General features: G+C 32.6%; 1 protein-coding gene, 1 long non-coding RNA gene and 2 other non-coding genes across 4 annotated transcripts; 2 read left to right on the top strand and 2 right to left on the bottom strand.

The window, feature by feature from the left end:
* Window positions 1-10,429: 10,429 nt before the first annotated feature.
* Window positions 10,430-15,591, bottom strand: LOC129918570 (symplekin). The gene is made up of 5 exons (XM_055999180.1): window positions 15,357-15,591; window positions 15,107-15,300; window positions 12,970-15,053; window positions 10,793-11,706; window positions 10,430-10,732 (listed from the first exon to the last, which is right to left on the bottom strand). The coding sequence occupies exons 1-5, from the start codon at window positions 15,441-15,443 to the stop codon at window positions 10,616-10,618; spliced, it is 3,396 nt and encodes a 1,131-aa protein (XP_055855155.1). The 5' UTR covers window positions 15,444-15,591; the 3' UTR covers window positions 10,430-10,615.
* On the bottom strand, window positions 12,666-12,739 carry Trnan-guu (transfer RNA asparagine (anticodon GUU)). The gene has a single exon. It is a non-coding gene; the product is annotated as a tRNA-Asn (tRNA).
* Trnai-aau (transfer RNA isoleucine (anticodon AAU)) lies at window positions 12,873-12,946 on the top strand. Its single transcript has one exon. It is a non-coding gene; the product is annotated as a tRNA-Ile (tRNA).
* Window positions 15,592-19,143: 3,552 nt separating the features above from the next.
* Window positions 19,144-20,841, top strand: LOC129919744 (uncharacterized). The gene is made up of 6 exons (XR_008773113.1): window positions 19,144-19,273; window positions 19,392-19,503; window positions 19,917-20,173; window positions 20,232-20,404; window positions 20,468-20,621; window positions 20,684-20,841. It is a non-coding gene; the product is annotated as an uncharacterized LOC129919744 (long non-coding RNA).
* Window positions 20,842-21,326: the final 485 nt, after the last annotated feature.

Here is a 21,326-nt window from a genome sequence, read left to right as displayed (position 1 = left end):
TAGTCAAATTTGTCACCCAATTATATTTTGGCCTATGCAGTTGTAGATTCTACCAAAAATTTCGTTCTTGTTTCTAACGTATGCCGTCATCCCAATCGCTGTGCTTGTTTAATGTATCACGAAATTATCTTTCGTACGTTTGAGGTTTCGTCAACGGATGCGACGATTTAGCCCCAGTTTTTCACTTTATTCAATTTACTTGGTTTTAATTTTACAAATAGGAATAAGTTTTTAGCTTTTTAAAAATATATATTTTAATATTGTAAGTGTTGCAATTTTTTTTTCTATTTAAAATCAATTTGTGAGAAAAATACAATACGCCAACAGCAGCATAGAGGTTAAAGTATTTTTAACTAACGACGTTTTGAAAATTTTTTTTTTTTATCAAAATAGGAACTTTATTATCGGCTTGAAGTACAATCAAAACATTTATGAATGGAATCGTTCGTATGGCCACCGCGGGCAAGTTTGCACCGCAAACAGCACCAAACAGTAATTTTTTGTGGGTGAAGAAGTGATGATTAATAAAGCACATGTGGATTTTCACCCGACTAATAACGCATATTTTGTTTAGGTAGGTATTCTGCAAACATTTTTTTTATTTGAGAATTAAAAATCATAAATACATATTTTTAACCAAATACCAAAACGACTGGCTGAAATAGCTTATATTACTATTATGAGAAGAAATAATTAAAGAAATATTTTAGATTTTGATCCACAAAAATTAAAGGAACAAAGAAAATTTGTGTCTTTCAATAGACTGTATTTCAGTGAAGAATGATCTTATCTTACAACAAGAAGCATTTGAAATGAAAGCTTCTTTCTTCTTTGATGTTGTTTTCTCTGATGCCATGTTTGGATAATCATTACAAATATCATCAGGGCAATATTTTCAAGTTTTCAAGAAAGTATTTTTCTCAATTCTGAATGCAAATTTCCGGCGAACTGTGTTCGGGAAAAGTGCTCCCAATAGAAAAATTCCAAGAATATCATTCCTTTTCTATTTTAAAAAGCTTAGAATTTTCCTGAACTTTTTGATTGGTAGCCCTTCTCCCGAACGCAATTCCCCGGGAGTTTTTATTCAGAATAGGGCTGATCATGTTTGATAAAACTATGCAATAACATACAATTGCAACCTCTCTTTTGTAAGATCAAACTTTTCAGTTGTAATAAGTTTCAGATATATACGACCTACTACTCCATAGGACACAAGAACAAAATCTCAAAAATGCCCCAAAATGTTTTTTTCCGAATTATTTATTTTTTTTTATTTATCTTAGGCCCAATTTATTCACTCTCCATTATATTTAAAGGCTCCATTAAAAATTATAAAACTGTCAAATCGCATACACATTTTAAAATTTCCCTTTTTTAATGGAGACTTTAAATTTAATGGAGTGTGAATAAATTGGGCCTTAAAGTTCTACGTTCATTGAAAATATTTTTTTGGTTTGAAACATTCTTCAATAAAATTTGAAAGAATCAAAAAGTACAATACGATACACTTTTTATTTCACTTTCGAATACAATGCTGAAAGACATAGAGTTAGCCACCGAACCAATTACTTTAAGTACAATATGACTGGATTAATTTTGTATGTATTTAATCATTCGATCTAGGGCTATGGGAATGATTTCGTGAAAAGCAAAAGGAAATTGTATAACAGGAAGCTGCTGAAATTTCTGTTCAGCTTAATTGTGTGCAGAGAAAAAGAGAATGGCAAAATAGTACTCTGCTTGTGTTGTTATGAATTGAGACCGGTAAATAATATTAATAATATAAATACACTTTTTGCACGAAAAAACAACACTGACGAATATAAGGTCTGTTTCAAACTCAGGGGGTTTATTACGTAATACGAAACGATCGGCAGGTAAACGATAATGATGAAATAAAACGATTATCGTAATACAGTTTCACAGTTTTGGGCCGTCGCATACGGTACGTCATCGAATTCAACTGAGGGATCGATAAAAAACACAAGTTCTTATTATGAGAACTGACCCATAAACCGCATTCGTCATGTATGGGTAAAAGAGAGTATTTTATCGGGCTGTAAATTGAAAACTTCGACGTAACGCACGCGACGGATCGGACGCGTTTAGAATTAACTTTGTAAAATGTTCGATATCCATAAAAGAGGAGCATATTAGCTTTGCGCGCAGTGTATCGCATGCGAAAGGAGGTGACAGTTGAGTCCGATTGAACGTCGGGAAATACTTGTTATGGTTTAAATAGTGCAAATGTTCAAAAAAGTACTTCGGGAAGTCCAACAAGCCGCCGCAATTATGTTTAAAGTCATTAGCGCAAAATTTTAAACGAAATACCAAATCGTTTTAAATTTTGTGCCATTGATAGTTGCTGTAAACAATGTAGTAAGCTGTGAAATAGGCCCTAGTGTCCCTGTTCTGTAACTTATAGGCGATAAGATTCTTGAATGACTATAAAATCTATTTTATACAATCAAATTAAAAGAAATAATAATTTCTTTATTTATTATGTTTTATTAGGCTCTTTTGGTCTTTTTGTTTTTGGAATGTGAATAAATAAAAAACTTTATTCCATTCTTTTAGCACTGACACAAATTTAAAATGTGCTGTCGGGAGGATGCAATACGGAGTTTTTAACAATTATAATGTGATTTAATACAAGTATTGAATAAAGAACAAAAATCCCCTGAAGAAGTAAGGAATTCTTACGAAACGTTGGGTAAAAGAATGGTATAAAGTTTTTTATTTATTCGCATTCCAAAAACAAAAAGACCAAAAGAGCCTAATAAAACATAATAAATAAGTATTAAAAAAGAATTGGTCAAACACATACAACAATAATTTCTTTAATTTTTGAAAGAAAATGGATTTTATAGCCTTTTAAAAATATTTATCGCCAGTGATAAAGTTACAGAACAGGGTACAGGTCTAACTTAGAGTGGAGTCTAAAGTTATAACTTATAACACAGGATAGAAGCACCTCAGGAAATTGGTTTAGAAGTGGGTCTAAATTTTCTATAAACCTCTGATTTTCTTAGAAGAGATAAAGTCACTGCTTATAAGAAGAATATAAGAACTACGAATATAGCCCACATTATTTTCGAACGCAAACACTATTTGGTCTGAAAATATTCACATTTGTTTGTTTTGTGAAATACCCAAACCTACTTATTTTTATTTTTTTACATACTGCGAAAACGACAACTAAATTGAAAATATTAATTCGGATTATACCTATTTGTTTCATTATCAATACAATAAAAGAAAATATAAACATTCAAATCATAATAGAAAAAAATTACAAAAGAAAATAAATAAATACTTAAAACTCGTGTAGCCAGCAGAAATAAGTGTTATAACGATGAAATAGATAAACAGCTAAAAACTTAGCTCAAAACATTTGGTTTTTGTAGCAAATAATTGGAACTCAAAACTCGCCATATATTCATGTAAATATGTGTATAATTTTAATTCAAAAGAAATTTTCCGCATTGAAAGAACATATTAATGTACTTGCAAGAGTTAATCAATACAAACAAAAATTGAATAAAAAACACTTTCATAAAACAAAATATAAATATACTTAGCAAAAAAATATAAAATGTATGCAAAATATCTAGAACAATGTTTTTCCATGGGAATTTAAATAAATACATTACAAAAAAAAATTGAATTTTTTAACACAATTTCATAATTTTTATCTGTTAAATTGGAAACAAAAATTTAATAAAAATAATGAAATACAAATGGAATAACTTCCGTTTAGAAAACTTTTGGTAACCGTGATAAGCTTGAGATAAAATTAAAATAAATAAATATTATGCATTGCGTAATCAATTGTATGTAATTTGTAATTGTAATAGGAATTTTTGTAGATTTAACCATTATAATTAATAATTTGTATTTATTTTGTATCTATCCTCTTGGAATGGGCATTTTTAAATATAGAGTGCATTTGTATTATGAAAAGTTCGAAGTAAGAATAATAATTTTAAAAGTCAAGTTTCGGAAATAAAAAAAATATAACGAATGCGCTATTGAATTTTTAAGCTACATATAAAAAGAAACAAAAACACTTGAAAGTAAAAGATGAATAAAATGCAAGTTTAAAATCATAAAAAGTGTATTTCATTTGCCAATGACATTTAAGACGAATTGCGCGGATGTCCCACAAAATTATTATATTTTTAATTATTAATTTAGTACGATATACTATACGGTATACATATACATTATGTACCTACGTATATTCTTCATTCATAAGAAAAATTCTAATGAATTTACACACAGGCCGTGTGTGAATTGCGTTAAATAGTTAACACCGTGCAAAATTTTTGACACTATTGAGGTGAATAAAAAATTTTCAGCTGTTAAAAGTTTATTGGGCTCTGGGACCTGGTTAAATTTGAGTTAAATTTTTTTTGCAGATGATTTTTTTTTTTTTTTTTTTATTAAGGCCGTGTGTGAATTGCGTTAAATAGTTAACACCGTGTAAAATTTTTGACACTATTGGGGTGAATAAAAAAATTTCAAATTGTTTAATATTTTTCTTTGCCTATTTTCTGCCATGAAACTCCTTTTAAATAAAAAAAAACAAAACGAAACCATCTGCAATAAAAAATTAACTCAAATTTAACCAGGTCCCAGAGCACAATAAATTTTTAGCAGCTGAAAATTTTTTATTCACCTCAATAGTGTCAAAAATTTAACACGGATTTAACTATTTTACGCAATTCACACACGGCCTAAAAAGGAGTATCATGGTAGAAAAAAGGCAAAACAAATTTTAAACAATAAATTTTTGGGAAACTTTCTTACGTTTTACCCCCTAAAACCCATTTGTTTATTTCGTGTTGTTGTAATTTCTTGTGTATTCGTAAATAAATGTGAAAAACACACACAGTGTAACCAGTGTTTTTACGCATACCTAGCCAAAAGCAGCCGTTTTTTCACGCATACTTAGCCAAAAGCGTCCGATTTTTCACGCATACTTAGCCAAAAGTATCCGATGGAGCTTTTAGGCAAACGCGTATGACGTCAGAAGTTTCCCATCTCCTTTGTGGGTATCTCTGGTCTCAACTACTGGAGCAATTTTCTTCAAACTTGGTCATTCAAATAGAAAAGTTTCTATATTTTTTCAAAAACCACTCCAACGATTTTGATTAAAATTTTATACTATGTTTCCACTTACCCTAAATCCGAGATTAAGCTAGTAGATTTAGCATAAATCTCGAGTTTTATTCTAAATCTCGGATTGAAAGTAGGTGAAAATCTTAGATTTAGGGTAGCTGAACCCATATCTGAGATTTAGCGAAGTAGATTTAAAATAAATCTCGAGATTTATTCTAAATCTACTTAGCTAAATCTCGGATTTAGCGTAGGTGGAAACGTAGTATTAGTGTGTATTTTCCAAATGAGAGTCTATTTTTGGGTTTAAACTGTTTTTTTGGACAGAAACATTTTTTTTTAGATTTTTAAGATTAAGGGTGAAAAAATGTAGTAATAAATCACGCAAAACCTCAAAAACTGTTAAAATAAAGTTTTTTGCATTTTCAAACAGTAATATTTCAAAGACGGAAACAAATAACATTTTCGACTTAACATTCGAGTTCAGCACCCTTAAATCCTTCAGAATAGAATTGAAATATCGGTAGGTCCTACGTCCTACAAAAAATTGTCTTTGAAACTTATTTGCAAAAAAGACGATGAGATGTAGACTCTCAAATTGAAAAAAAAAGTATAAAAAACCCTATTTTTTAGGTAAGGTTGTTGACTTTTGTTTATCTATTTGGACTTAATTGTTAAGTTATACTCTTTTATAATATATGATGGCACCTGTAAGTATAAAAAAAAAATGAGAAAATGAGGAAAAAGACCGTTCAAACACCTATTGGATAGGCTATCTGGGATACCCGTATCTGGAATATTTTTTTGAACGAAAAGCTATCCAGGATAAAAATGAAAAAACAATTTTTTTTTTTCAAGCGTACCAACTTCACGCCAATGAAAAGCTGTCAAAAAATAAGTAGATAAACAAAATCTTCAGTGGCAAAAAAATTTACTTTTATTTTTATTGTGCTATTTAATAATATTTTATATTCAAAAACATAAAAAAATTGAAGTTATGGACATAATTTGTGATTTCGACTATTTATTTTATGAATTTAAAGAAGAAAATCATCTTTCCGAGAACTTTATCTCTGCCATTGCAAATTGGCCATGAAGATTGAGATCAATTGTTTGTGGTGCTTTAATAATAATAAAAAATTTACTTCTTCGTTTTAATAATTGAGTATGTTTATATATTTGTTATTTCATTGCAATCAGTGGAAATAAAATTGGCTTCGAAATTTGGCAAATTTTTTTTTTTAACCAAGAAAAAACGAGAACGAAAGTCAAACGATAGGGAAATGACAATCGTAAGCATTAACGAGTATCGTTTAAATCAAACGATTATCGTAATAGCTAATCGCATTTGAACAAGAACGAAGTAGTTTCAACGATAATCGTTTTACAAAATAGGGACCCTGGCAATATTTTCAACCATGCATTATCGTTGCATGGTATAAAAAGACAAGGTATGATCATTAGAGCCGCCATCTTGATCTTACAAAATGGGGTAATAAGGTTTTGACGTTTGGCATTTGGCAAAGTCAAAAGCAACAACAATTTCCAAGACAAATTTGTTTACAACAACAATTTCAATGGGCTGGGCTGTCAAAACCTTAAGTAGCCATAAGTTTTGACAGTTCTCGATACTGAGTTTTTTCTAATGATCATACCTTCTCTTTTTATACTATGTTATCGTTGTACTAAATCGCTCTATGTCGTGACTATCGTTGTCCTGGGTATCGTTGATTTGCCTTTCGTTTCGTAATACGAAATAGGGCCCCAGGGGCCCTATTATATAAAACGATAATAATCGTTAAAACTACTTTGTTCTCGTTGAAATGCGACTACGTATTACGATAATCGTTTTACTTCAACGATACTCGTTAATCTTTACGACTGCCTTTTACCTTTCGTTTAATTTTCGTTTTCGTTTAACTGTCATATTATTCTTCCATATGCTGGTAGAATGGATGTGAGCCTCAAAAAAATATTTTTTCGGTTGAGTTTGGCCAAACGACTTTATCGTTTACATAATCGCTCTTTGTCGTGACTATCGTTTACTTCAGTATCGTTGACTTGCCGCTCGTTTCGTATTACGTAATAGACACCCAGATACCTTTCCCAAGCAGCTACAAAAAAAATGTGTAAATATTGAGGAGAGGAAATTGTTTCTTTTGAGCAAATTAATTGTACGAAAGTACTTGTACTATCGATTTGACTTTATTTTTTGCGCATTTATTTTATTTTCAAGCTGAATAATCGGGCAATCAAAATAAAAAAAGGTCATAATGTTTATCAGCTGATCACTCGGATACCTGAGGCATACCAGAAATTCTCGGATACCTTCAGATTATTTTTTGACAGAAAATGGTTCTTTTCTTTGCTAATTTTTAACATTGTTTACAACAACAAAAAGCTATCCGATAGCTTTATGTTAGGTGTTCGAACGTGACCAATGTGACTCGTAAACTAGTTGAGATCCCATCTTCAAACTTGATATCGTGGGCACAACACCAAAACCACGAATCTGCAAAATTGTAGTTTTGAGAAAAACGGCTTCAAAGTTTTGGAAACACATGCAATCTTATGGAAACTCGAGTAACGAAAATTGAAATTTAAGGCTTCTAGGCAACACATGGAGGATAGGGGCGACGCAGTGAATAGAGGGATCGATAACAAGGTAAATGACGCTTTAAAGTGAAAATGTCAAAAAATGCAGATTCGCGGTTTTGGCTTTGTGCCGACGATATATTGCATCCATATTGTATGGGTAGCATTAACAGTAAAAAAAATATAATAAAAAATGATCTAAGATACCCAAAACTTAAAGTGAATTGCTTATTTCCGTTTTTTTTTTAACAAAAAAATCAGTCTTTTGCACGAAGTCCGCTTACTAAAGTGTTTATATTTTCTAAAGGAATAGATATCCCAATCTGAAACTTGGCACATGCTTTATTTTAAGACTATTTGAAAAAATATCAAAAAGGTCGAAGTTTCTTAAATATGGATTTGAAGTGCCAACTTCCGTTTTTTTATTAAAAAAATAAATCTATTTCCGGTTTAGAATTCATATTTAAAAAGCACGTTTAATTTTGCATATAATCCATTATTAAAAGAATTTTATTACTCCTTCGTTTAGTTTATATAAATTTTTCAAATAAACTCATTCCACAGTTTTCCAAAACTTTAGAAGCCCATAACTCCACTATTAGGGCCTAAAATTCAAAATCCTTCCGGATGTATTTTTTGAATCGGCCATTGGTCAATATACAGGGTGATTCAGGAGTTATGTGCCGAGACAAGAAAAAAATCGTATGCGAGGGGGGTCTATTCCCACCCGTTTAGCCAGAAGGGGCAATTTTCTAAAAAAATGACTTAATTTGGAGAAAAAATTATTAAAAATCAACGGTTGCACCTACAATGAAGTTTGACCTTATGATAGTTTTTCAAAAATTAATTTTCAAAATAAAAATTTAAAAAAAAAAATTTAAAAAAAAATTTGAATCATTTTTTTCAAAATTGTATGTATTTAAGTACTATTTTAGTTTTCAAAATACAATGCTCTAGTTTGTTTTTAAACAAAAACAGAAAACCATATCCAAAAATGTCTTGTCGTTTTCGAGAAATTAATAAAAAACCAAAACTACTTTTTTCTAACGAACCGCATTATTTTTGTTTTTACCTGGCTGGATTTGTTGGTAAGTTAATTTATGAATCATTAACTTTTGGTCTATTATTTTTTTAACATTAAGACTTCAATAAAGACAATAAAGTGATACCGCATTGGATTTACCCAGAATTAATAAGTTTTTTTTCATTGATAACACCTCAAAACCGACATGTGAATTTTTCTTATTGTTTCTGGGGCGCCCTCCGCCAATATTTTTGTTTTTACCTGGTTTTAAAAATTAATAGCAGAGTAATAAAAAAAGATATTAACATTTTTTAAATGCAGTTACAAATCAAGACATTACTAAAGTTTCTATCATAAGTTTAAACGGAGAAATTAACTTTAACATGAGTAAAGACATACCAAAGTAAGCGTTTTCTTAAGGGGGGAAATCCCTCTGGACGACACCCTTTTCAATATTTTTTTATGAAAAACTGAAAGCACTTATTGAAATTTGGAAAAAGACAAGATATTACTGACATTATTAAGTATTGAAAAAATTTTGTTTGAAATGAAAAAATAACAAAATGACGGCTCTGGAGCCTTTCAAAGTTGACGCCTCTAGTTTACGCCGTGCAATGCACAGGTCCAGGAAATCATCTTAAATTTCCGTTAGATGATATTAGTACGCATTGCATGAACCTAAATTTATTTTTTTTAAATGAAAAATAAAAATTAGAAATCAAAAAAACGAAAAAACCATGTTTTTTTTTTACAAAGAAGTAGTTAAAAAAATATTTACTGTACAAATTTTATTCAATTTTTAGGTTCATGTTGTGGCCAATAAGTTAAGGAGTAATTTGCTTCAAATTTCAAGTCGATAGCTTCATTAGTTTTTGAGTTACATTGCACGGCGCGGAAAAAAACTAGTTTCGAAAAAAATGCGTTTAAAGTTTTCGTTTTCGTACTATGGTAGGTTCGGAGCGCATTGGTTTCGGGACTATCTAGGCACATTTAAGGCTTCATTTAAGGCTAAGACTACTGAAAATAGTTTCTTCGGTTAATAAATGAATTTATTACGCAAAAATAAAAAAATTCCAGAGGGATTTCCCCCCTTAAATCATCGCTAAAGGGTATCAACTTTGCAGATAGAGAGTTACTGTAGAACAATTTTTTTTGTTATAATATACCCAAGAATCATCCCCTAAAATGTTCTTATCTCATTACGGATCACCCTTTATATAAAATATACATATATTGTAGGTAGGCACCCAAGATATCGTATTCTTTCCCGCTTTTCTTTCTTTTGTTTTTGTACGATCTTTTTTTTTTAATTTGTTTTTATAGTAAATTTAATGAGAAATATGATGATAATAATTTCAAACGTTATAAGAAAAACAGTAAAACACTCGCGTTCAAGGAATGCTCATCAGTTTACCCTAGAGTCCAATTTCGGATGTACCTCAAATACAGAGATTCTTTCTTCAGCCGCAATACACGAATGTGGAACGCATTACCAGCCTCTGTTTTCCATTCCAATTATTAAAGTTTTAAAAACATTAAAAACTAAAATAATAAATTTTTTTTAATACAGTGGTGCGCGCAACCCCTAATCATCATCGAAAAATTCTGAAAAACTTACGGCTACTTCATTTTTTTTCGAGAAAACAAGTTATTGGTAGACCAAATTAAAATAATGTACCTAAACCAAAATTTGTTGGTCCACCCTAGTGTCCATAACATTTGTGTATTTTTAGAAATAATCTGATGTTAGTTTAAATATTATACTTTAATACAAAGTTTTTAAACTTTACATTTACTTCAAGTTTATTGCTCCGATGTCTACCTATTTTTATTGTTTTTTGAGCTATTTTATTTCACATTTAACTTAAAAACATCTTAGTCCTCTCCCGGGGGAAGAGGTTGGCTATGATCTGGTACAAAAGGCTCTACGGGGACGGGATCCTCCTTCTCGACCTTGATATTTTCTAACATCATAAATCCACCAGAATCATCCTGTAAGTTTAAATATAATTCATTAAATTTCTATTAGAATCTCAAATGAAAAAAAATTACAGTTATAATGACATCCAAAGCATTTCCAGTCAGAATATCCATTGTTTGTTGCGATATAATTCCTGCTTGATTTTCTTCAACAGACTCTGCATATTCTAGAAGAGGCGCACGAAGATCCGGACACTGATTGAGAGCATCTTGCAACTGTGGCAATGGCAATTGTATGAGAACTGATGATGACTGCGGCTTCAATCGTTGGCAGCATTTCAAAAAACCTTCCCAAATAAGTTTTTGCTTCCAAACTTGTTTCAAAATCAATCTTTGCAGCAGTCCAATAATGAAATTAGAAAGTCTTGGATAAAGAGCCAAGCTTTGAATGACTGTTCGCATAAAGAGTGTAGGGATCGGGACGATATCAACCAACTGTTGCAAGCAAGCGCCAAGTATGTCCTGTGTATAGACTTCTTTTTCGGCTAAGCACAAAGACGTGGCTTTGACAACATATTTAAGCTCACATTTATTTTGGTCGAGCGTGTGAAGCGAAACTAATATTTCGCTTGGTGATATTGGCATTTTTTGACTGGCATATTCAGTACCAATTGCCAAAAGTCTATTGAAAACTTCCTTCACTACAATTGGATTAAGTTTTAAAAGTTTTGGAAGTGCAGTTAAAATCTCAGTCTTTGTTAAACCACTAAGAACAGGAATTAACAGACGAACATCATTAACTTTAGTTTGATAAAGATCTCGCACTTTCTTAACTAGATTTGATGTGGGTACGGTGCTTTCCGAAAGAATGTAAATTATCCTTGTTACTAGCGTTTCAACTCCTTTGGGGCAGTCCTCGATCAATTTAAGAAGCGTCGAATTCTCAACACCAAGTTTTTTTATTGGCACTTCAATAGAACGTAAAACAGTACGTTTAAGATCAGGTGAAGTTTTTGTATATACGGCACAAAGTTCTTCAATTAGATCTGCAAATTATCAAAATATATGTTATAATTGCACAAACAAAAAAAAAAATTAAAAAAACATGTGCTTTTATATTTCTGTGGTCCACAAATAAAAAATGCATAAATCGACTTATTCGCATATGTAACAGAGAAAACATAAGTATTTTTGGAATAGTTTTTGAAAGTTTTTAAAATAATAAACCACACCATATAAATTTTTTCTTTAAAATAAAAGTAAGAAATTGAGTTTTTATTAAACTTGGAACTGTTAATTAATTTGCACAAAATGGCATAAGAAATAAAAAATATTTTAATTAATTAATTGTTTCTGAACCATTACGCAATATTTTAGTGAAACAATTGTGAAAAACAAAAATCATTTTATGGGCGGCGGTAGCAAAATACAGTTGTTGCAAAGTAGGGAATTTTAGAAATTTCACAAGAACTGCATTTAATCAAAAACCGTAAGGATTTGGGATGAACAAGTTACCAATTTTTGAGAACCCTTAAATTGGCCTATCAGCATATTTCTTTTGATTCATTACTTTTGGGACACTGTATAATACTGTAAAAAAAAAAATCGTGTAAGTTACACTGAAAGTTGGTGGTATATTCAAAGGCAGGTTTTAATGAATTAAAAACATGTAAATTGTAAAAGAATACCGAAAAGAACAAAAATAGTAAACTTAAACACAAAAATTGATTTTTATTCAGAATTTCAATCTTTAAATTTAAAAAAAACTTTCATTAAAAAAAATTTATTTTTATATTCGGAAGTCAACTTTTTCTAAAGGTCAAGTAGTATTGGTTTGTAAAAAAAAAAAAAAATCAAGGTTTTAATGAATCAATGATTAAGAAATCCAAAATATATTTCGCTTCTTGGTGTCACGCCGTCTCTCAATCTACATAACGTGCTTTGTTTTTCTCCTTTCCACTTTGCAGGAAAGAAAACATTGTGATATTTTATCCATATGAAAAAACGCCCCCGGGTGGGCTCGAACCACCAACCTTTCGGTTAACAGCCGAACGCGCTAGCCAATTGCGGTACGGAGGCTACAAATGCGGGGCGTCCAAAAACACTATTTTTAAAATAAAAGGCTTAGGATAGAAACTAAACTTTTCCATTAAATACAAACTTAATTCAAGTTATATCTGTAAATAATATGTTTTGCATCGATTTCCCAACTGGCCCATTCGCTCAGTTGGTTAGAGCGTCGTGCTAATAACGCGAAGGTCGTGGGTTCGATCCCCCCATGGGCCACACTTAATTTTTTTTTTACTCACTTTCTGAATGCGGCAGCAAAATTAAGATTGGGCCCAGGCAAATTTTCGCAAGATCCTCTTTCCAAGCAATCTCAACTATATCGCGTCCATAATCTGCACCAAAAACTTCGGCTGGTGGTGTTTCTTTCACAAGATAATTAATCCATTGTATAGCGAATTCTTCAATTTTAACTGGAAGCACTTTATGTTCTGCGAACAAAATGCGTACATGGTCAAGGGCTCGTTCCCGTAATTCCATTTTATCGTGCACACAAAAATTTAATAGAATCCGAACAAAACGAAGCTTCCTTGGAGGTCTTAGTATTGCTAAATCCTTTATTAAATCAACGCAATAATTACATGTGTCATCATTAAGGCACATTTGAACCAAATGAGTAACTGATTCATCGGACAGTAGAGGCGCCTCCAGATAAACTCTTCGCAAGAGAATTAATTTGTCTTTGAAGTCACATTTTGTACAAATTCCATTTATGATTTGATTGAGAAGATCATTGTAAGCATAATCTGGGCGATGTTCAGATTTTACATATGAATGCCTGGTGAAGCCTTGCAGTAGGCAGTATTCCTCGTATAACCAAGAAAATGCCAAATCTATACGTCCTTTGATATCCATCATGATAAAATCAAAAATAATAAGTCTGACACTGTCAGGGAAAGTAGCAGCCATCACAGTAAGGATCTTACGTCGCTTGACCGAAACACCTCCTACAATACATTGACGTTCTGCACTCAAAATCCTTTTGACAGCATCTACGAGAAACTTTGCTTTGGTGGCTCTAGGGAATGGCTTTGTAACCTCTTGCAACTTAAGTGTCTTAGCTCTCTGCTTCATGTGCTCTAGCAAAGCTTGTTCCCCTTTCACCCTTTCCATATTCTCACGTAATTTTTTGGTTGCTTCCTCTTTGCGCTGTTGCTCATCCATATCAGCAGTTGATTCTATCATTTCTACGTCGTTGGTTTCGGGTTCTTTTGGAAAAGCTGCAGCACCTGGACCGATTCTTTTTTCGGTCATTTGCGCACTGAGCAAAGAGGCAATTTTCGTTATTTGAACAGGTAATGGTGTATCCTTTATAGGCACATACTCCTCGAAGAATATGTCTGGCACTTCATTAGGCAGATGTTTCATATAAGTTAGTACTAAACTTACCGCAGTCTCGGGATTTCTTATATTTTCTGCAATGAATTTCTCATTGATTTTATTTGATCTTTCTATATTCTTTTCCAGTGCATCAATGTCTACTTCCATGATATCATCTGCCACTACGACACCGCTAGTCTCATCCTTATCTAGCCGCATTTTTTTACTCATACTGTGGGCAGCGTTTTCCACAATTCGTTTTTGACGCAAAGTCACTTCTTGTTTGTCCATCTTTGGTGTTGCACGACTTATTTCTGATTGGGAAGCACCCAAATCTAGCAACATTCGCTTAATTGAATTTTGGAATTCGAATGATCCTCTATTCTTCAATAATCCAATTAATTGCATTTTTAAACTTTTGCGAACCGAGCTGACTTGGGAATCTGTGAGAGTGGGCGGTAGATTAGTGCTCAAGCTTTTAAACGCTTCAACAACAGGACTCATGAGACATGGTCTCATTTTGGCAATAGTACTTAAACTACCTGTACATGCTATCAAATTAACAGACGAAACATGTGTTGCAGCATGGAATTTAAGCAAAATATCAAAGATATTCATGGCCTCCTCTTCAAGTTTCCTGCGCCTCATAATTTTCAATGTAAGCGGAATATCTTCAAGAGAAAAGTCGTTTTCTCTTTTTTGGCTGTCTTCATCTGGATAAGTCTGAAGTATTACAACTCCTTCCAGAAATTTGAGAGCATTTGTTCGAATTCCATCATTATCGTTGTCTATCATATCAAGAATTTGTGCTTTCACCAGACTCAAAACATTCCAAGCTTGTTCGGTGCTGTCCGTGATTTCAGCTCGAGTGCAGATCCACTGCAAACCGTTTTTATAAACTGAACCACATGCCTGGATAACACGTTTAATAACTTGGGCTGACGAGTCACGAAGAAGCATCGATATGACATTCACGATTTGCGGCATGAATTCCGGTTTAAGTTTGCTAAAAAGTGCATTTTATTTTGGAAAACAAAAACATTCTATTAGTTTATTTACCATATCTGTTCCATGAAGCCTATTATTTGTTTTCGAACATCAGTGTGGGCATCGTGAGCAAAAGATAGAATGTGTTCGAGGAACTCTTCTATCAATTCGGGACAGGTGCCTAGTATAATTTCTTGTATTTTTGCAAGTAGTTCACATTTTGTACTAGGCTCGGCAACCATCATTTCATTAAACCATTCAACAACCTAGAAAGTTTTATTATTTATTTGTACCTGTTAAACTTAACAAATTTGTAAGTTACCCTGGATCGAGCTGTGGCTGTTCGTTCGTCTGTGAAAAGATTTGAAGTTTCACCCAGAAACTGGGTACGTCCGAGAATTCCAGACATTTTGCAAAATAAGTTGTAATTTGTTCTGGATGAATTGTTGAATTATTTAAACAAATTGAATCTCCAAAATAGAAAAAAAAAATTCATACAAATCGCGGCTTTCGCAAAATGACATATGAGATATGACAGATGTGTGTGTGTTTAAATTTAAATTCAAGTGCTGCCAATTAATTGGTTTTTGTTAAAATATCAGTGTCAAGCATTGAATAAGAAGTACAGGAAGGGATGTTTATCCAAATAAGTGAAGCCGCTTTTTATTAGTGTGAGTTGTACAGATGCACATGTATTGGTAAAGGGTCGGAGTGCAGATATATTGTTCACTCAAGGGGCGCCAACAGAAAAGTAACTGCTCTCGTGAGAGACTTCCGTATAAGTGCTATTTTTTATCATAATTATATACGAATTTTAAACTGTTTTTTTCTCAACTAAAAACAGACTGAAAATTGTTTTAAAATCATCAAGATTAGCTGAAACATTTTCGGTCAATGATTGCATCGCCTTGTCATCACCAATAAGAGTAAGTTCGCCCATGGAAAACGAGCTCGAAATTTGACAGATTATATCAAATTTTTGACAGTTTATATAAAATTTATTTTTTTTTTTATTTTTTTGTGGCTTCCACTCGCCAACTCTATAGGTGTGATATACACCCCTTCCTGTACTTCTTATTCAATGGTGTCAAGATTTACATTTGACGATTTTTCCATAGGGAGACTTCAAAAACTATCTTTGTCTTTTCCATTTCTAATTTGACATGTTTGTGCAGGGAAAAGGTAAACAAAAAACATATATGGTCACAAATACGTAAAACAAACACTGTATGTGTTTAACCACAAAAACTTGTATATTTCGCGTATATTAAGTTGTTATAACAGCGGAGAAAATGGGGTTTAAAAAAGCTCTCATATAAAAAATAATCAAAAATTTTTTTTGACATGGTTGCATTGAAATGTTAATATTTCGAGATATACGCGATTCACTTATCAGATAAAAGTCTTACACTATGTTTCCACCTACGCTAAATCCGAGATTTAGCTAAGTAGATTTAGAATAAATCTCGAGATTTATTTTAAATCTACTTCGCTAAATCTCAGATTTGGGTTCAGCTACCCTAAATCTAAGATTTTCACCTACTTTCAATCCGAGATTTAGAATAAAACTCGAGATTTATGTATAAATCTACTTAGCTAAATCTCGGATTTAGCGTAGGTGGAAACGTAGTATTAAATGGATTCCGATAAGATTGTTGAACAAATATATATATATATAAAATTACCAAAGTTTTTTTTAGAAAAATTAGAAATAAAAATAAAAAAGTTTCCACGTTTGATTTTTTAAAAATCGAAAAAAAAATCAATGGCTACCTTCAAACGCTTATAACACAAGAACGGCGCAACTAATGTTAATGGTCCTAAATGTTAATGGTCATATGGTCTTAAAATGTAGCTAAGAATTTACAAATGATTTTTGGTTTTATGTTAAAAAAAATTTCTGAACCCAACATGGATGCAATGGCCATATGAATGGTTTTGGTTTTTTGTGAAAACAAATTTTTTGAATCCGTCATGGATGTGATGGCCATCCCAACTAACATTTCAGCTTCGGTTAAGGTATTACAAAAACTACATTTCAGCTTCTTTTAAACTTTAGTATGGTTGTTGGGCATGGAAAAAGGAGAACGTTATACAAGTTTGACCCTCTATAAAGATCTTAAACGAAGCTTTACCGAAGCTCTACCGAAGCTTTGAGATTTGACAGATAGCTTCGGAAGAGCTTGTATAGCTATTTAATACATGTCTTATCGAAATTAAAAAAACAACTGCAAAAACAAAAAAGAATTATTTTTTGACTGGTTTTAAATCATGAATTTTATATTTTGATCTGATGTAAGTGCCTGGCAACACGGTGATTTTTCAATCGCCTAAGCAGTGAGTTTGTAGGCAAGAGGAATGAAGAGTGAAGGGGGAAGGTGCTCATGAAGGGAACTGAATTTTCTGAAGGCAGTACAGTTCCATTTCTTAGTTTTTCCTCTTTTTGACATTTGTTCCTAGAAAATGTAAAAGTGAAACGTGATTGCCCAAGTAACAATTTTACTTGCATAAGGTCCATTTTCTTCGGTTCGGCAAGCTATAGTTTGTATAAGTTTAGTTTAAGGCTTACTTACGCAAATCATCCATTTTGGAAACAAAGGAGGTCTCCTTAAGGCTATCTCGAAGTGTTTAGAAGAAGCCTTGTAAATATAAGTTAAAGGCTTGGCCACACCGGAGGGTACGCGGTAGCGGTACGGGTAGCGGCAACGATATTTGTATTAAAAAAATTCCACACCCGAACGTTGATGTGTCAGTTTGGAATTTTTTCTATACAAATACCCGTACCGTTACCTGTACCTCTACCGCGTACCCTCTGGTGTGGCCAAGCCTTAAAGAAGACCTTCATAAGACCTGTTTGAACCGTTTTAAAGAAGCCTTCTATTTTCAAGTGACAGAAGGCTTTCATAAGACCTGTTCCAAGAGGTTCTTGTAAAGGCTTGGCCACACCGGAGGGTACATGCGGTAGCGCCCAACTAAAGGCTTGGCCACACCGGAGGGTATGCGGTAGCGGTACGGGTAGAGGTAACGGTACTTGTATGAAAAAAATTCCAAACTGACATATCAACGTTCAGATGTTGAATTTTTTTCATACAAATATCGTTACCGTTACCCGTACCGCTACCGCATACCCTCCGGTGTGGCCAAGCCTTAACAATTTAGCTTTCATTAGGTTTCATTGGTCAATGTGAACCCCCCTATTGACACTATTGGAAATCAAATTGTTAGTTGGGCGGTACGGGTACTTGTATGAAAAAAATTCCAAACTGACACATCAACGTTCAGATGTGGAATTTTTTTCATACAATTACCCGTACCGCTACCGCATGTACCCTTTTAAAGGCTTGGCCACACCGGAGGGTACGCGGTAGAGGTACAGGTATTTGTATGGAAAAAATTCCAAACTGACACATCAACGTTCGGGTGTGGAATTTTTTTAATACAAATATCGTTGCCGCTACCCGTACCGCTACCGCGTACCCTCCGGTGTGGCCAAGCCTTAAAGGCTTGGCCACACTGGAGGGTATGCGGTAGCGGTACGGGTAGCGGTGAGGGTACTTGTATGAAAAAAATTCCAAACTGACACATCAACGTTCAGGTGTGGAATTTTTTTAGTACAAATATCGTTACCGCTATACCGCATACCCTCCGGTGTGGCCAAGCCTTAAGGCTTGGCCACACCGGAGGGTATGCGGTAGAGGTACGGGTAGCGGTAACGATATTTGTATGAAAAAAATTCCACAGTGTGTGGATGTCAATGATGTCTGGAATTGATCGCCACTAAAAGACAGAAAAATCAACAACTTTATAATTTATCAATTTTATAATCAGCACACTATAACTCAATCCAACTTTTTTAAAGAAAACTCAATATATATTTATTTAATTATGAAAATGATATTTATTTATTGTCTCTGTCATTGACCTATTATATATGGACTGCTAGTTGATTCTCGTTTCCATACAAAATTTTTGAAAATGTGGTTCAATGATTACTAGCGCCTGTGGAAGAAAGCGGTAAATAGAACGCAGTTAGCGTAGCGACATCTTCCAGCACATCGCATGAACTATCATTTTTGTCCATAGAAACTAAGGCCATCTACATTTTTTTACTATACAAACCAGTAGCATCTGTCTTTTTTGAAGTCTAGTTTTTGACATATTGGAAGAATTCTTTTAATTTTAAAAGTTTTGTGCGGAAAAAATATAGAGGAAAAATAATTGAATCATGTTGGAAAAATGGTATTTATTTCAAATTATTAATGTTTGAAGCCTAAAATTTATAAATAATTCGTTCAGCCTTGAAGAAAAATCAAATATTTTTCTTTCAATAATTTTCTTTTTGTATTTTTTTTTTCAGATACAAATTTATCACATGGAATCGATTAGGATCCTAGCTGATGGTTCGCATATCGCATTTCCGATCATTTGTCCCCGCATTAACAACAATTCGAGAGGATTTAATACTTAAGGTAATTAATTATTTTTGAATTAAAAAAAAAATAAGGTTAATTGACCGCAACGACGACGGGCAAACGACCCAAATGGGATATGTTTGCCTACCAAGATGTCGATTCTTATACTATGTTTCCACCTACGCTAAATCCGAGATTTAGCTAAGTAGATTTAGAATAAATCTCGAGATTTATTTTAAATCTACTTCGCTAAATCTCAGATTTGGGTTCAGCTACCCTAAATCTAAGATTTTCACCTACTTTCAATCCGAGATTTAGAATAAAACTCGAGATTTGTGCTAAATCTACTTAGCTAAATCTCGGATTTAGGGTAGGTGGAAACGTAGTATTACTTCGACTGTTGGACATCAAAAATACATCGTATTATTTTTTGAACTATCGAATAATGTTTTTTTTTGTTCTATTTACAGTCCCCCAGCACCATCATTGACAATAAGCATCAAAGGGAGAATCCACCTGTAACAGATAATGGGGAAGGAGATAATACCGAGCAAATTGGTGAGACACTTGATAATCCAACTCAAGCTCTGAACCCAATGAAAAATGGTTAGCCTGCCAGCACAGTTGCCCCTGTTGTGAAAAAGCCATTGCAAAGTAAGAAATTGTTTTGGTATCAAATGATCGAGTAATTTAATTCAATGCTACGAATCTCTTGAATAAATGGACGGTAAGACCTTTGATAGAATATCAAAAAACATTTGACTATATTAAACTTCAATTTCAAGATTCGTTGCATCTATCTATGAAACGAGATTTCTCAGTTCTATTATCTGATCGTGGAGTACAAATCAGTTTTATAAAAGATAATAAGAGTACCTACCTGGTTCTCAATTAACATACACTTAACTTGAATATGGAAACAATTGAGGATTTGGGAAAAGCCATCAACACATTTGCGGTACATACCATTTTCAATACATTTTGTGTATTCATTAATGTATTTTTTTTTTATTACTTTCAGGGTGGAGTGATTTTAGATCCTCACAACGAAAGACTAAACAAGTTGTTTGCAAAGATTTTTTGGTATGCGGCATACATCAGGTTCAGAAAGTAAAAATTAAACCTGTTGAATTAGCCGACAATAAATCAAAATTAAGGAAATTACATCAAGAACTGTATGAAGAAATTAAGTCATCATTACGAATATGTTTTTGACTTTCATGTTTTTTTTTTTAAGAGAGTAGAAATTAGAAGCTTTATCTGAGGCCAAAGAGGAAAAGAACACAAGGGCGAAGATGTTTTTTAAAATTCTCTGGAAGAAAATAAAAAGCATCAGGATACAAACAATTCACGACAAAAATCATACGAGCGTCAAAGCCAAGAAAGAGAAGTTGATCGCAGTAAAATAGTTGATTTTGAGAAGCATGTTGAAATACTCAACAAAGAAAGCAGAGGTTTCAAACTAAACAAAAGCATACAACGAAGGGAGATGATATAGAACGTTTGATTGAAATCAAGTCATTTCTTTGTAAGTATTTTTTTTCAGTACATTACATTACAAATCAATCTAAAATGTTCCTTTTAAGGAAAGAAAATCGAAGAAGTAGCTGGAGCACAAAAACTATACCAAGCTAAAATCGGAGAAAATTATCCAAAGCATCGACTACTTCAAGCACCATTTGTTAAATCATCATCAACAGTATAGTCTAGGGCTTTTACTTATTTCTAAGAACATATTTTTATTATTGTTGTTGTTGTATAGACTTTATTCTATACGAATATTTTATACTATATATAATTATGTATATTAATAAAATTATTTTGTTTCGATTTTAAATTAAACTTCATTTTTAGAATCTTCAAACAAAATACCACATTAT

Source organism: Episyrphus balteatus, chromosome 4, assembly GCF_945859705.1.
Source record: "Episyrphus balteatus chromosome 4, idEpiBalt1.1, whole genome shotgun sequence".
Classification (NCBI taxonomy): domain Eukaryota; kingdom Metazoa; phylum Arthropoda; class Insecta; order Diptera; family Syrphidae; genus Episyrphus; species Episyrphus balteatus.
This window is presented reverse-complemented; position numbering and strand designations above follow the sequence as displayed.